This window comes from Lissotriton helveticus, chromosome 3_2 (genome assembly GCF_964261635.1).
Source record: "Lissotriton helveticus chromosome 3_2, aLisHel1.1, whole genome shotgun sequence".
Taxonomy (NCBI): domain Eukaryota; kingdom Metazoa; phylum Chordata; class Amphibia; order Caudata; family Salamandridae; genus Lissotriton; species Lissotriton helveticus.
Genome location: NC_136062.1, coordinates 21879494 through 21897180, shown reverse-complemented (window position 1 = coordinate 21897180; position 17687 = coordinate 21879494). Strand labels below are relative to the sequence as shown.

The window sequence follows — 17687 nt, the reverse complement described above, 5'->3', positions numbered from 1 at the left end:
TGCTAGTCACTAGAATCAGTGTCAGGGAAGGTACCGTAAGGTCGACTGGCGCAGATCCTGATCCAGGCCTGGATCTTCAGGGGCTCTCTGGCGCCGGAGCCACCGACATCGAAGGCTCAGGCCCCCTAGCCGAGTCTGCGAGGCCCGAAGGCACGCCAACGGAGTCGGGCTGCCAAAAGATGCTATGAAGTGTTTCGTAAAAAGCTCGTAGCTGGCAGGGGATGCTCTGGGTCCAGGGAACGGAGGGAAGTGCGGAGTCGTCCCGGAAGCAGGCTTCAAAGACTGAGTTGGAGAGCAAAGGTGCTCCGGGTCCCGCATCACGTCGGCCAACGGACGGGAAGAAGGTGAAGAATGGTGATGCTTCCTTGCCTGCTTTTTGTGCTTCGCCTTCCTAGATGAGTGTGAAGATTTCGATGACGAGTGGTGGCGGCTCTGCGACAGGTCCCGAGACCTTCCTCTCGAGCAAAACCTCAAACAATGCAGAGTGGAATATCGGGCCACGAAGAGCTTTTGGGACTGCTACTGCAAAAACTTCGGATTCATGGCCTGGCAGTCGGAGCACTACTTCGGGTCATGGTCGCGCTCCAGGCACCAGAGACACACGAGGTGTGGATCCGTGGCGGACATGAATTTGTGACAGGAGTCACAAGGCTTGAAGCCAGTCCGAAGATGGGACATCCCTCGTACAACCAGGAGTCAAAGAGTCAAAAAAAGAGGTCGGAAAAAGTTTAGTCAAAAAATGAGTAAGGTGCAAGCTCTCTCAAGATCTTTGCTGTCGGCACGGAAAAAGAAAACTGAAGTCAGCGCGCAACGGTGGCGTCTAAGTAGACACTGCAACGTTATCCCGGCGACCACAACAGACGAGGAGTCGACCGACGCCACCAACCGATGCCGATCGCCCTCAAGTCTGGTTAGGCTCATCGAGGGTAACCTGTGCGCTCACATGCAGACTGCCCCCGAATTTGTTACCCCAAGAATCTTCTTTTCAACTCCAATACGGGCTGTTGTGGCTTCCATCACTGAGGTTAAAATGACTTGTGCAAATATTTCATTGGGCACTTTTTTTAATTTCAAATCTTTTTTATTTAAGAGTTGAAAGAGTACAAAAGAAGCAAAAAGAGTAAAAAGAATAAAGCATGGGCGAGCACATATGTTACATATATGAGGACCATATAACCCAGATACATGTCACGGGAGAAATAAGCGTAACGAATCACAAACAGAAATTTCACAGTCAATAAGCATTAAGCATGATATCCATGCCTAAGATATTGAATCTAGAGAGCAAAAGTGATGGAGGATAGTGAGAAAAGGAGGAAGAGAGCGAAAGGAAGAAAAAGGAAGAAAGCTGGATAGCAGCAGTGTAACCTGTGACACTAAGCTTAGACAGCGCCGATGTACATGCCCATTTAAGGTGACAAAACGAGGTATGGATCAAAGGTGTAACAACCAAACTGGCCTACGGCGGGTCGTAGCATAGCTCCAGTGAGTCAAGTAAGCTCCAGAGTTTGGTGAGAGGTTTTCGCCAAGGTGATGAATGAAGAACGTCATTATCTGCTCCCCTTAATGCAGCCAGCCATTCCTGCCTAATTTTGAAAGAAACATCGGAAGCACTCTTCCACTTACTCAAGACGACTTTGCATGCTAGTGTTAACATGAGATCCAGTAGGTGTCTGTCATGCTCCTTTGTTATTCTCGGGTCAGTTATCCCCAGTAAGACATATACGAAGTCCCTGGGCGGTCGATAGTGGAAGATTCGTTGAATATAATTATAAATCTTATCCCAGAATGTTTGGAGTAATGGGCAATAAAAGAGCATGTGAGCCAAGTCACCAACTTGGGATTTACAGCTCCAACAGAGGGGGCTAACAAGGAGTTTGAGTTTAAAAAGTTTTTCTGGGGTCCAGTACGAACTGTTTATCAACATGAATTTGGTCTGAGAGAGTATCGGAGATATTTTGTTAGAAAAAGGGGGGAGGTGAATCTTGTCCCGATCGAATACCATATTAGAGGAGTTAGTTTATTTTTCCCAGTCTCGCTCCACTTCCTGTGTGCTTTCTGAGGCATAGGGGAAAGAATTTAGTATATTTTCGAAACCATGTGGCCCAGTGACATGAGCTGAAGTAATTTATTGCAAAGTGTAGGTTCGTGTGGTAAAATGGCTCTGGTAGAGACAAGGGCTTTGAGGCGTAGGAACCTATAAAAATCCATTGGCTGGAGATCAAACCGTGTCTGTAAGGTGGTAAAAGCTAGGGGTATTGAACCTTCGTAAATATCTTTCAAGAGGTTCAACTCCTTATTTGACCAATTGTCCCAAAAGAGATATTTGCCTTCATCTTTTAAGGCCGGATTAAACCAAAACGAGGTTAAGTTGGATTTGGTGAATTTGATTTTAACTTTACAGTGAGAAGAGCCCTTTTAGTGTTAGTGAATATATACTTTGAGTGAGGGAATACTGTGACATCCATTGACATTATGGCGGAAAACGGTAAGTTGTTGATAATAGACTTCTCTACATGAGCCCATACAGGAGTGTAGTCCTGGTGTGTTTGGAACCAATGCGCTCCTTGCTTGCAGAGGTAAGCAGTCTGGTAGCATCTGAAATTTGGTAACCCTATTCCCCCTTTGTCTTTTGGAAGTTGGAGTTTCTGCATGGAGATTCTTGGCTTCGTCCCCTGCCACAGGAATACATTAAAAAGCTTATATATCTTGGTGAGGAAATCATCAGAGAGTAACATAGGCAGCATACTTATTAAATAATTGACAAGGGGTGTGATCATCATTTTCAGAGTTTCCGCTCTACCCCACCAAGACAAAAATTTCGGGGACCAGCCATCTAATAGGGAGGAAATCTTTTTATGGAGGGAAAGCTCATTAAGTTTAAGAGTACTAATTAAATCTTTCTCAAACTCTATACCTAAGTATTTAAAGCTCTTCTGTTGCCAATACAAGCACAAGCCCCCTAGGATGCTCTTGTCACCTATATTATTAAGCAACTTTACCTCTGTCTTATCTTTATTGAGTTTATACCCTGACACTTCTGCAAAATCTGCAATAGAGGAAATTAGAGCCGGGATTGCCAACTCCGCATTCTCGGAAACCACCAAAACGTCATCAGCATAAGCCGAAATTTTGACTCTGAAACCTTCAAAGCAGATTCCTTGTATGAGGTCGTTATTCCTGAGAGAATAAAGAAAGGGTTTGATTGCTAGTAAAAAGAGGGAAGGAGAAAGGGGACAGCCCTGTCTTGTGCCTTGTTTCAGATCGAATGAGTCCGACAGGCACCCACCTGCTCTTACTCTCGCGGACGGGTTGGAGTATAAGGCCATCACCATATGGATGAAATCGGATCCCAGGTTCAATTTATGTAGAGTGGCTTCCAAGTAAGACCAGTCGACCTTGTCAAAGGCCTTCTCTGCATCTAAGGTCACGGCCACCGTGGGGGAGGTAGTCAATTGCGCTCTTTCTAGAATGTGTGCCAGGGTTCGTGTGTTGTCTGTGGACAGTCGGTTTTTGAGAAACCCTACATGTGACGGGTGAACGAGCTGGGGCAAAACCTTTTGAATCCGTTTGGCCAGTATCATGGCGTAAATTTTACAATCGAGGCTGATCAATGATATCGGCCTGTAATTTTTGGGAGATGTCGGGTCTTTCCCATCTTTCGGGAGAACCGCAATAATGGCCTCTGCAGGGGTACCATGGACTTGACCACTTATGGTAAAGTGTTCGTATAAGTCTTTGAGTGGCTCCGTCAGGGCAGTGGAAAATCTCTTATAGAACATAGCACTGAACACGTCAGGGCCCGGAGCTTTCCCAGTTTTGAGGGATTTAATGGCCTGGTCAATGTCATCAGAGGATATGGGATGGTTGAGTTCGGTCTGATCTTGCGTCGAGAGAGAAGGGAGTTTACAGTTGTCTAGATACTTCCCTAATTTTGAGCCATCGATCTCCAGGTTTTTGCTGTAGAAGTCTTTCAAGATGTCAGCAATTTTGGTGTGGTCTGAGTGCGGAGTTCCTCGTGTATCAACAATGCTTTTGATAGCCGTTTGTTGCAACTTGAATTTCAAGTAAGAAGCAAGGCTCTTGCCCGCCTTATTGGTATGACACAACCTGAAATTTTTGTGGTGTTGAAGCCAAATTCCTGCTCTTTCGCTGACTATTTTGTTATATTCGTATTTTTTGTTCATCGCTTCGTTTAGGATCAGGGGGTCTTTAGAAGCTATGTGTTTTTTTCTAGCACTGAAATCTCCTCTTCTAATTTTGCTAGAGTGGAATTGGCGTCCTTATTCATGGCTGCGCCCCTCTGACTGTCGTTTTAAGAGCCTCTCATCTTGTCAGAGTAGTAGTATCCCCCTTTTTATTATGAGTAAGATATTCAGTTATGGCTGATTCTATGGCCACCCTATTTGTTTCTTTCTTCAAGACCGCATTATTGAATCTCCATAAATTCGACCTTTTAACCACATTGTGCACCGCCAGAGTCATCGTGATGCATGAGTGATCAGAAATGACACGCGGTTCAATGGAGATGTCCTCAATGTCGGCAATGGAGTGACCCGATGTGAGTAAGTAGTCTATGCGCGAGTATGAGTAATGGGGTGTAGAATAAAAGGTATAATCTCTACCTATTGGATTCATCGCGGGAGCACTCTTATGGCTATGTGTGGTGTATAGTGAGGGTTATTTTATCATATAGTGAGTGAGTGTAGTGGTGGGGTCGGGATAGTGAGTGGAAATTAAAAAGGACCTGACTCGTGGGTAGGCTCAAAAAACTTTAGTGGTTCCCCGAGTTGGTACTATTAAAAGGTATAAGAGGAAGAGCGTAGTATTATGTGCGCTGCCTCTGGGTGTGTGTGTAATACTACGCTCTTCCTCTTATACCTTTTAATAGTACCAACTCGGGGAACCACTAAAGTTTTTTGAGCCTACCCACGAGTCAGGTCCTTTTTAATTTCCACTCACTATCCCGACCCCACCACTACACTCACTCACTATATGATAAAATAACCCTCACTACACACCACACATAGCCATAAGAGTGCTCCCGCGTACTCGCTGGTCGCAGCACGCCGTATCCCGTAGAGGGATACGATAACCCCGATGATCAAGCATGACACCAAGGGGCCTGTTGGTGTGTGAGGGGTACCTAAAAACACCAGACGTGCTCCCAACCACAGTAGGGACACCGTCAACCCATAACTTTATGGATTCCTCTTGTTTTGTAAACGTTACCTAGGGAGAACGAATCCATATATTCTCTCTCTCTCCTTCCTTTGTTAAAAATTTTCACACGAACTAGGTGCCATCACCAGTACCATTCGACGCAGCAGTGTCCATTGATGTGTCATCCGGGCCGTCGTGAAATTTCTTTAGGTGTGATGGATCAGTGAATATTTGCGGCACCCCTTGAATCAGTACTCGAAAACGTGCAAGGCCTACAAAGCCATATTGGTAGTCAAGCGTGCGAAGCCGTGGACGGAGGGCTAGGAAGTTTTTTCTCAAGTTGACAGTCTCTTTGCAATAATCCTGGGAAATGTATACTTTGTTGGTCTTCCACAAGATGTGATTATGCGTGAGCATAAACGCTAAAATTAGCTTCACATGCTGATACCTAAGAGGTTTACAGACAATCGGTCTAGGGCCCCTTTGACCAGGTGTAATAGGGGCAGGAACCCTGTGGGCTCGATCAAACTCCACCAGTGTGCTGAAGGAGAGGTTGATAGCCTGCGGGAACCAGGATTCCAAGAAAGGTATACACGATCCATCTTCCTCTTCTGCCCCCTCAGGAATACCAAAAATATGCAGGTTCCCTCTGCGATTTCTATCTTCTAATTCAGAGAGGGGCCGTGACATGGACGTTGTGGTTAGTGAGAGTTCTTTGAGAGATTTGGTTACCTTTACTTCTGAATCCTCAAGTTGACTGATCCTGCATTCAGTCTTTGAAAGCCTGACATTTGTATCTTTAATATCTTGACGAACCGCCGCAATCTCTTCTCTGGTGGACTTCGTGATCTCATGAACTTCAGCAAGTTTGAGGAGTATCTTGTCCAGTGTCGCATTGATGTCACACGTGCCTTTGGTCGGTGAGACTGGGTTCGGCGGCTCAGCCTTCAGCCGTTTGAGATTCTTGGCTTCCTTTTCCCCCATGGTTAGGGGTTGAAATCAACCTTAGCAACCTGTGTCCAGTCGTGGCGCAACGCAGCGGAAACACAGTGGTAGGCCTTGGATCGACGCTTGATTGTTGGACTCCGATGCCTAGAGGCCAGCATAGACTGTGGAGTGCCCGCAAATTGAAATGAGTATGTGAGAGGAGGGTGATGTTGAGGTGCACAGCGGGAGCTTGAGTTTCGCCCTTCCGTACAGAAGCTCAAACAGAATCAGCCACAAAGCCAGCAGCATTCAGTTATCCTTGAAGATGTCCCAGGCGACGGCCATTTTAGAGTCAGGCAAGGCCGAAAGTGGAATGGAACCTTCCCTTTATCCCTGCGTGAGGTAAGTAACAGGACACAACATGGGCACCACTTGGATGAGGCAGCATTAGTTATGGCACAGTCCAAAGGCACGTGTGATCGTATTTAGGGGCGAAGAGGTATAAAGACTGCAGAGACCCTCCTGAGCCAATAGCATGACAGACCATATCGAGGCAGACTGGGGTAGAAGCACCAATCAAGTGGCAACCAGGTGCCTGGAGATGTGTAGAGTTGTGAAGGGCCGGTCGCCTTACTGGTGCATAGGCTTTTTAGACCACCCAGGGGAGCAAACATTAGCCCCACGTGGGGACGGGCTGATGGAGGATCGGGCGGCCGCCATTTTGCGTGCTGCTGCGCGCGATACCTTAAAGGAGATGCCGGTCAGGACAGAATCGTAGCGCTCTCCGAGGTTGCAGTCATTGGCAGGATTGGCAGCATCGGTCGGGTCCGACTGATTGGGCCGGTGCGAGGAGCTTCGGAAGCTGTGCGATCACTCATCCGGTGAGTACAGCTGCCCGGTGCAGGAAAATGGCTGGCCGGGGTCCGTGAAGGTTCGCATGCGGCAGCAGCATTGGAACTCAGGGCAGTGGGAAGACACGTTTCCTGATAATCGGGATATCTCCGTTAGATTCCTGATATATTCCGCCGCTCCGCCTCACATTAGGTAGAGTCTGTAAGAGCAGGGAAGTACTGGAAATCTGCACAGACTCGGCACCACGGGAGGAGAAAAGGGCTCAGGACGCCATCCTCTCCAGCGTCCAAACCACGCCCCCTTCATTGGGAACTTTTAACTGCAGTTTCTCATGGCGTACGGTTAGTTATAATTTTTGGAGCCCAATGCACTCAGTGCATTTTACACCACATGGGTGCTACTTGAGGACTCAGGAGTACTTCGTGGTATCTCTTTTAGTGAGTTTCATGTGGCTGCAAGATCCCATTCGGAGCACAGTATCATCAGAACGTCGTGCTTTTCTAACCTGCCCGCAGCTAGGCAATAATGTTTTAAGCCAGACTGCATGTGTGATTTGAGGCAGATGAAATATTGTGCGCCAGGTGTCCGGCACTAGCCTGGATGTACCTAGAACACCTTTGGAATGCTGGGCTGGTTTAAGTGTAGACCTTCACAATGGTTAGACAGCCAGGAAACCCCGATTGGGTGTTTTCCTGCCCCGCCACAACATAAAATCACCCAACATCATTGATCCTTCTAACACCACAGGTTCTTCCCCTAGATACTTATCTATGAGGAAGGCTCCCTTTCTGAAATTCAGATCCGGTATTACATCTGACTTTTAGAGCGGCCAGTTGAAGATGTGAGTGGAGCTAATAGAGTAAGTGGGTGGTGTCAGTGGAGGAAGTGGGTGGAGCCAGAGAAAAGTATGAGCACCTGCACTTCATATTTTACAAATTAAGCACTGCTACCGTTCTACAAGGTAATGACACATCAGGCAAAAAACACTGATATCCCATAAGGTCACAAATGCACAACTGTAAAGGATGTTATACACTAGGTCTGGGCGGTAAATTTCGTTCCGCTCATGGAATTTGGGTTATTTTGCGTTCCACGAAGAACGCAAAATTGCCCAAAATTCTGTGTTCCGCAACTCTGCGGAATTTTTTGCTTGTTCGCATTCTCAAAATATATTTCCCCACGAGCAGGCAAACCGCAATTGCGAACAGGAAAAAAGCTCCATATATAAATCAATAAATGCTTATTGAGGATATTGTTCAGATTGGGTTGGGTGGAGCTCAATCCTACTAAAATAAAATGCCTGTAATTTGTCAAGAACAATGAACAAGATATACTACAAACCGTAGTTAGATGATATGAAGCTTAACTGCTTTGTATTCCAACTTTCACCGATAGCCAAGTCACTTGGATTCACTCGTAACACCAACCTCACAATCAAGGAATACATTATATTAGAGACTGGTTCTGCCACTATGAGACGCAAAGAACACTGTGATTGTCAGATGCTTATCTGACATCAACCTTTTGCGGGCTTCCGTCATTTACACTCAAACCTTAGGGAGGCAAATGCTTCATGGTGCTGGGGTCCAAAGTTTGAAGCCTATTTCCTACCTCTCTCAGCTTCATTTAAACGGATGCAACATTTTTAAAATGGCTTAAAGCCTGGCTCTTTCTTGTACCTGACGCACTATATTCTGCTCGCATATAATTCCTTCACCCTTTCTATTTTAGATTCATATACTGTTACTTACGGATCAGTGTTTTGCCTAGCATAGCACCAGAATGCTCAACTGCGAGTGACAGCTGCGCTCTGCAAGTATCAAATTCATTCATTCACTCATAAAACAACAAAGACGGCCTGGTATCAGCTCTCTCTTCTAAAGAAAGTCAAACTATTTCTTCTAGAAAGTGACCTGATAAGAGCTGGGCAAGCCTTAGTCACATCTGGATGGTGGTAATGCTACTACTAATGGCCTCCCAGACTCCACACTGACATCCCTTAAGGGCATCCTACATGCCGAAGCATATGTCAGACACGGCCTGAAGTAGTATGATCACATACATCACCCCATCCTGATGGAACTCCATTGGCTTTTCTTGCCGGCCTGCACCATCTTCTAAACCAGCTGTATCATTTACAAAGCTCTCACAACTAGCACACCTGCTTATCTTGCAGACAAGTTTACCATCTGTGATGGATATTGGCGCAGCCGCATCGGGACACCATCATACTACAGACTAAGAAAGTTGAACAAGAAAAAAACAAGAGAACAGGCCTTTTCAATATATACAACTAGGATGAGGAACAATCTTTGCTCTTGTTGACTTTATGCTTGTCATTGATCAACAGCTCTCCACTGCTTTTTCGCTAGCCTTGTGCTATAAAATATCATGTACACTCATACATGCTTACTGGAGCTAAGAATACTTCTTTAGCCAGATCTCTTCTGATTTAGAGAATGCCATGTTCATGTACACTAGGAATTATTATTTTTTTTAGTTTGAGTGGAACTAGACTTTCACAGTAGAAACTAGTGCTGTGACAGAGGTGAGTTGCAAACTATCGCAGACATGACCTCGGAATCTCTAGGTGGACTAAGTTATAAAAAATTAACCAAGAATAATAATATCAATGACAAAAAGGAACATGTGTGCCCTTTGTGAATGTGATCATCATAAAAACATTTAAAACTGTTGTATGAAATAAGTGGCACAAAACAGAATAAAGGACCCTATGAAAAGATCCAGACTATCGGTAGATGCACATGATTAAAAAATAAATGTCAGTGTCAGTGCCAGAAATACTAAACTTTTGGGTGTAATTTTGGCTGTATGCTGACATTCAAAAGTTTGATTAGAAAAATACCTAAACTGCGGTAAGTACTTTAAACAGGATAAAGAGTTAAACAAACAAGTTGAACATCTTGGGAAAAAGGAATCAAAGAAGATGACATTTACTTATTTATTTAGATGGACGTTTGGTATCGCCCACAACTCACTCCCGGAGGAGTATATCAGACATGCAAGGCTCAAACGAGCATATAACATTGTAAAATAGCCAAGTCTCCAAACCTTCTAAAAGGAGGTGAAGTCTGAGTAAGAACGAAAACTAAGAGGGAGTTTGTTCCAGTGGTACGGGGTTGTGTAAGAGAAAATCTGCCCCATATCTGAAGGTACGGATGCGTGGGATCAGCATAAGTGCCGTATCTGAAGATCTTAGACATCTAGGAGGCAGGTAGGGATATAGTCGAGTGGACTGATAGGAAGGAGAAGCATTTTGGAGTGCCTTATGTGTCAGACAAGCATAGTTTGAAAATGACACACTTTTTAATCAGCAGATAGTGACGCTTCTGAGTATCAGGGAGGAGGGTGAGCGATTGGGAAGATTAGATAATAGCCGTGCAGCGGTATTCTGGACCACCTGCAGTTTGGACATATTACATTTAGTTTTTTAATTCTTACAAAAATGAAACCTAAATTATTGCATTAAATATAGTAAACGTTTCTGTATAACAATCCAACACAACATGCGATAAAGATATTGAAATTGAACTTACATGAGATGGGCATCGCTTCACTACTTCCTCTCTGAGGTGGAATTACTTTAGCATGTGTTGTGTACATTGGATAACAAAGCAGCCAGCTCTCATAACCACCTTCTAAAACTAAGGGTTCACTCTGCAGTATTGTTTTACTTTCCCACTGTAAAAAAGAAAATACTTGTTTGATTATAACACACATACATATATACACACACAATTACCTTGACTGATTTATTAATTACCTTGTATCTCTTAAACAGACCATTTTGAATGAACATTTCACATTTTGTGGGAGAATGCACCCCAAGAACTTGCAACCATTCTGAACATTCTCCCATTTGAGTTCCCCATGTTGGAGATTGTGACTAGGAGAGCAAACCCCCAAAGCATTCTGAGTATTAGCAACCTGAGGTGTTCACACCACAATAGCAAGCCTTTTCCTGAGACTTTTACCGTCACCCATGTGCCATATTGAAGTCTGCTTTACTCGAAGCTAGTCTTATTTTTCATTGGACTCAAATAGATCATGTAGCATTTAATTTCAAGTGGCCAAAAAACATCCTCCGGTTTATGTGGCAGTATTGCCTAATGAGGCAATTGGAGCATGACCACATCTTGGACTGGGGTAAGACCTCCGATACACTGACTGATGAACTTGCTGGATTGGACCACTGATTTATGGTGCAACTTGAGCAGATATTGGGGGCGAGACTGTAGCCTGCCATGCAGACCTATGAGATCTGGGAGAATGCTGGAAGACACTTCTGAACACAACAAATTTGGAGGCCAAGATATACCACTCCAACAACAAAATACATGGCGAATACCAGATGTATGCCCTGATAAAGGCAGCGAGTGAAGGTTGGGCCCACTGCGTAGAGGTTGGGTCCTTTGAGGAAAGCTTTGGTATATATGAACAACAGTCAATAGGTAAACCAATTAGCTATAGGTGGCCTTTTTAGGTCAAATAACTAGCCTGGTGACTGGATCGATATAGAATGCCTTGGTTATGTTACAGTTTAGTTAACATTTGAAGGAGAAGTGGGGTTCTTGGATTAGCCCAGTTATTGGCAGGAGTATTCACATTAATTTCCAATGGCATGAGGCAGGGAGTTTGTTTGCATTGTAGAATAAATATTAGAATATTCTTTGTGGTTGGTGGTTAAATGGGGCTTTATGGATGTTAACTGATATCGATAATGGTTCACTTTGGGGTGTTAATTTAAAGCATGTATGTTCATCTATCTCTGGGTCTGATCCTTTGGAGTTGGTGGGTACGCAAGTGGTAGAAGGAGTCTTTAGATTGGTCCTTTTTAAAAAAAAAAAAAATGGATTCCTTTGTATTTTTGTTCATAATGGTTCATTGTGTTTTGTAGGAAATTTGGCCACCTCACTAGTCACCTGCACTTGTTCTTATGGTGAGCGCTGATGTTTCTGTGCCTGGAGAAAGGTGTATGGCGTTTTCTGGGTTGCACTGAAAAGCACCTCAGCACAAGTTTGAAGTAGTTATAGGATCATTAGAGGACAACGGCACATGGTACATAAGGTCCAACATCATGTGTGAAGGACTAGGGAACATTGAAATACACGAATACAGTTGATGGGAGTTAATTGTAAGGAGCTAAAATTAGAAATTGTATTTCTATATAATACATGGTAAGGTTGATTTTGATATGAGGTTTTCCCTTTTTTGAACGAAAGAATATATTGACAATTATTGTACACGGCTGAGGTACAGACATTTTATGTCAATATGTGTATGTGAGGTATGAATGAGAATGTGCATTTTTTTAGGGTGATGGTTGTGTGTGATGTGAGGAGCTCATGAATGTGGAGTTTGAAACCATAACGATGTGTGTAAGAAATTAACATATGTGATTAAAGTAGCATGTTTAAGAAAGATGTGCTCTTTTCAAATTATGACCAAATAAGGGAAGTGGAATCATGTTTTTGATACCTATAGTGAACTACACATGAGTTGTGTTTATCGAGCATTTTGATAATGTTGAGTGACTATATAGCGATTTTCCATTAATAAGGGGAGGCTGTGTATTTTCTGGTTGGCCTACTGAGTAACTGACTGCCTAACTTGCACTTGGAACCTATTCACACAGCCTCTACAGCTGATTGGAGGAACGCAGCACTGACACCCTGAGAGGAACTTTGCAGCCTGAATATTTGCTATATGCTTTCTTAGCCAAACTTAAGGTCACCTTTCAGCCTCAAACCCACTTTTTTTGAGACGCCTGAAGAGGTCTTTCAGTAGGCAGAGGTCGCAGCTCCACATCCACACTCTCAGGGGATGTCCAGAACACGATAATCATGCTGTGGTAGGCCTAGGGCACGTAGGGCCAGAAGGAAGGCCATTGGAGTGAGAAAGATGACAGGGAGATGTTGGTAGAGCAGCAGAATGAGACCCAAAACTGTTAACTTTTTGTCATCATGAATCAGAAATCCTCCCTTTTGTTCAGATTGGTGTTGTCCTCCTTTCTCTACTTCTCCCCTCCTAAATAGAAAAAAGTATGTATGCTGGTATGCCAAATGAAGTGGCTAGAAGGAAGAAGTACAGGGAGTTGAATAATGGAGGAGCAGGCTAATGAGAAGTCTGCGTCAGAGGCTCGCCCCCAGTGTTTGCTTCCTTTCCCTTTTCTCTCCTTATGGGCGGGTTTATTCGGTTTAACACTCGCCCAGGCTGGGCATCATGCAATAAAAAAAATTGGATCTGGTCTGCCACTTGGGGAGTATTTTATGGTAAGGAATCTGCATTTAATGCATTTACAAGTATTTATCAGAACGTAACTGCTCAAATGATTATCCAAATCCTAGAAAGAGGTCTGCAATACAACTAAAAGGTTCGAAGAGGTGCAAACTATCTTATGAAAAGGCTCTTTATCGCATGGATAACTAGAATAAAGCCAACTGATGACCAAGATGCCTGGATGCGTATGATGTGGTTATGTTCCACTTTGGAACAATATTGGCAATCAGTAATTTCTTATTTTAGCAACTGTTCAGGACTTAAAATAAGACCCTTAGTCTTAATGTTGGATAGTGATACACATATTAGATTTCTCCCAACCGAAGTATACAAGTTGTGGTTTGCAGCCATGGTGACAGATCAATAAACACTGATTTATACAATGCTAGAGAGCCACTAGATTTTGAAACATAGATGCAAAAAAAGAAAAATATGTTTTTGAAAATAAAAAGTACAGAACAAAAGTGTTATATGGTACTTGTGTGGCTTACAAAATTGATAAACTATTGCCCAAAAGATATTTCAAATGGTAAAGTGTGCCGCATATCAGCCACTAGCCAGAGACATGCGGAATTGAAGACACAATGTATGATGTACCTGGGACAAATTTATTTTTGTGAAAAGTTTTATTTTTTACCATTGAAGAACTCTTTTCTGAAAAAGAAAAAATTAAAAAGTAAACATAACAAAAAAACACCAGATCACACCAAACCATACAAACCACAGATAAAGCCAGCACATCATGCCCATGAACACACATCAGAATATAATGGAAAGCCCTCTATCAACAAACATACACCCCTCAGGCACCATCATACACATTGAGAGGAAGGCCTGCTCATTTGCAGCCTCTGTTATTAATGTTATGTATATGTGAGAGAATTCTGCCAATCTGCTGCACCACATGGGGTAGTAATGCTATAATACAATACCTGGGCTATCTGTATGGATATGTGCTGGTACTACCTGTGCTGTACATTGTGTGTTTGAGTTAAAGAATCTTTCAATGCCACTGCAGCCACACACACGCAACATGTTCCTCATGGTACAGAAGCTTGTACCTTTGCTGCCAACACTGTAACCGCATTGTAAAAACGTTTCACTATGCCAAAACAAATTGTTTTGCCAATGCTTGCTTGAATTACATTTCAGTTAACCGCAAAGCTCCAGTATGATTTGTTCGTAAAGATCAATATATTCATCAGTCTATATCACATACAACAGTACCATAATGTCACGTGATTCCACTGCAGAGTCTACAAATTAAATAAGAATTTTCCTCTTACTAACCTTGAACAGAGCATCTTTTAGACTTTGAAGAGTTGTTCCAACCTTTAAATCAGTTATGGTACTGAACCAATCAAACAAGATAATATAGTCCACATGTCCTCTTGTACGCCACACTTCTTTGGACTCCTCTGGCAGTTTATCTTCAATCCATCTTGCAGTGACTCTAAAAATATATATGTACAGTTACATTGATGCATTACAAAAATGTCCATAACACTCAATGAAAACAATAAAACCATTCAATAAACTTAAAAAAATAAAAGCAATACAACTTCAAGTATATAAAATATATATATGTATATACATATATACACACACACACACACAGACACACACACATATATTTGGAAGTGGTGTGGTGCCGCAACCAGGGCGACTGACACTGGAATCTGGGGCTCACGGTTCGTTCTAATAACAAACTGGGATACTATTGGTCAAATGGTATGTGGCTAAGAAAGAAACCGAAGTGGCGTAAACGGTGTCATATGTGTGTGTCAGCCCACCCAATGGCGGAGTGTCATCATCTGGGATTTTGTAGAAACAAACTGGTATCTCTTCTAGGTGTCTCACTAGTTGTTATCGTGAGACATCCATATCAGGATCCACCAGTGAGGTGAAACAGCCAAAATGAGGATGCAGTGGTACTGGAAAACAAATTGCAGTGTTGAAAATTGTGTGAGAACGAAAAATGTGAAGCTAAAATTAACTATTATGATGCCAGAGGACAAGTTTATTGAGGGGTCATCATATAATGTCAAGATTAAAAATAGTGTTAGATAGTATGAATTAATGGTAACTATCTTGTGATGATTAAGAAGGTCGACATGCTTCAGCCATTCATGGACGGTAGGTAGATCAGTGGCTTTCTTCAGGACCAATAATATAACACTACTGCAACATCAGGTGCGAAAAAGAAAATAATCAGAGAAACACCCTACCATTTGTGGAGTTCCAGGTTCTGGAAATGATGTCTCTGTAATATGATTCTTTTCCCAGAAAACTCTTGGGATCAGACCTCACCTCTCCTGGCACTCGCTCAGGCAATGAGGCCCGCTCTGTCCGTCGGTACCTCGGGCTTAGTCCTAAGGTTCATTGCCCAGTACCGGTGGCAGGTCAGCCCAGCAAAATGTGTCTTGTTCCAGGACTGCAGAAACTACATACCGACATTCTAGAGAATCATGAATTCTACCTACCCCAACAACTGATATTTGCCTTGAAAAAGCCCACGGACCACAGGCTATAGGGGCGAAACACGTGTCGGCTGTCCTCTTTTTTCACAAATATAACATGAAATAAAAATCACGCACGTAAAACTTTCAAAGAACGTTTAAATTTTCTTTTTGGGCTACTGTTGACAAATCGTGAGGGCACAATCCTCCATTTTCCTCTATACCAGCCCAGCACCATGTGACTCTGGGCAATAGCTTGCTTAATCTTCCCGATGGCGCCCAGCGCCGGGATGCCTTCGTGTAACTGTTCGAGCTTTACAAATACTGGCGAGATATATATATATATATAGCAGGTTGTCGCTGAGATGGCGGAATTCAACAGCGTGGCCCTCTGGCTGTGCTATATTGATGATATTTCTTCATCTGGTGTGGTGATGAGGAATCAGCTAGAGCTTTCATTGACAAACTGAATGTTAACAGGCTCTATCTTAAGTTTACTGAACATATTAGTAGAAATTCTATGGAATTCCTTGATGTCCTTTTGGAAGTCAAAGATAACAACTTGACGACAGAATTGTTTCGAAAGAAAACTGCAGGGAATAGTATTCTCAGTGCCAGTAGTAGTCACCCACGCAATTTGGTGCACAGCATCCCTTATGGGGAGTTGTTACGTGCAAAGAGAAATTGCAGCACTGATATTGCCTATAAATGTGAGGAAACAATCATGTGTCAGAGATTTAACCCCTTGGCTGCGGGGCCGATTCCCCCCCGCTGTGCTGGGGGGAGGGGGGCGCGCACAGCACCCGTCATGAGCCACATTTCTCGTGTGCTCATGACGAGCTGAGCTCGTCATGACCACACCCGTTCGTTAGGACGCCCAGCACAGGAGGGGAATTAGCCCCGCACCTGAGCGTGTTAACGGTTATGACGAGCTCAGCTCATCATGAGCACACGAGAACCGTGGCTCATGACGAGCTGAGCTTGTCATGAGCATGGGAGGGGTTAAGGACAGGGGTTACAGCAAGAAGACCATCTGTGAGGCCGTTTCTAGAGTAGAGAAGAAGTCTAGAAATTAAATATTATACTCTAAGAAAGAGGAAAAGAGCAGTGAATGCATCAGATTTATCACTACATTCTCAGGACAGGCGAGTGAGGTACGCAAAATTTTCAAAAAACATTTGCATGTATTACTCACCGATGATCATCTCAAGAAAGATTTGGGAAGCAATTAACAGATCACCTTTAGAAAAGGTCGATCATTGAGAGATGAACTGAGCCCTAATCATGTAACAGAGCAGGATATAGGCAAATTCACTGGCGCACCTAGTTTTAGATGTTGCCGGTATTGCAAAGCATGTAAAGGGAGTATTGACTGTGATAAATTGTTGGTACCCAACACTAAGAGGGAGTTTTTGATCAAGAAGAAGCTTACATGCAATATTACTCACTGTGTATATGTTCTGATTTGTCCTTGCGACAAATGGTACATGAGTAGCACCAACCACCAAGCAAAGAAGCGAGTGTTGGAGCACCTTCGTGCCATAAGAAATAACGGGCAGTACGCTATAGCTCTCCACTTTCACGAGAACCATATGCAGGATGAAACACTAGTCCGAATGGTGGTTATTGACACTGTGAATTTGGGTGTGAGAGGTGGCAACAGAGTTGTCCTTGAGGAAATTGGAATCACGATATATTATCGATTTGGAAAGTCTGGCACCCAAGGGGTTAAATTTAAGCAAAGAACTGGCAATCCATTTGCTTGATTGAATATATTGAGGATTTTGTCTGTACAACAGTTTGTTTCATCAATTTTAACTAATGTTGGAATATTTGTAAACTAAGAAGAAATGTTGGATGGATGGAAAGCACCGCAAGGATTTTGCTTGGATGCTCATGTTTATTGGGACTTTGTCTTGTTCTATAGTAATGGTGATATCAGGTCATAAACCTGGGTTGTGATTTTTCCTGTTTGTGTAGAAGGCT

At 43.3% G+C, this 17687-nt stretch overlaps 1 protein-coding gene across 1 annotated transcript in view; it reads right to left on the bottom strand.

Moving 5' to 3' along the window:
- USP8 (ubiquitin specific peptidase 8) overlaps positions 1-17687 on the bottom strand; it is a 627337-nt gene that overhangs the window by 403458 nt on the left and 206192 nt on the right. Inside the window, exons 7-8 of the mRNA XM_078684757.1 lie at positions 14533-14695; positions 10500-10644 (exon numbers count right to left, since the gene is read on the bottom strand). Of these exons, the coding sequence (XP_078540883.1) occupies positions 10500-10644; positions 14533-14695 (308 nt within the window). The remainder of the gene's footprint in view (positions 1-10499; positions 10645-14532; positions 14696-17687) is intronic.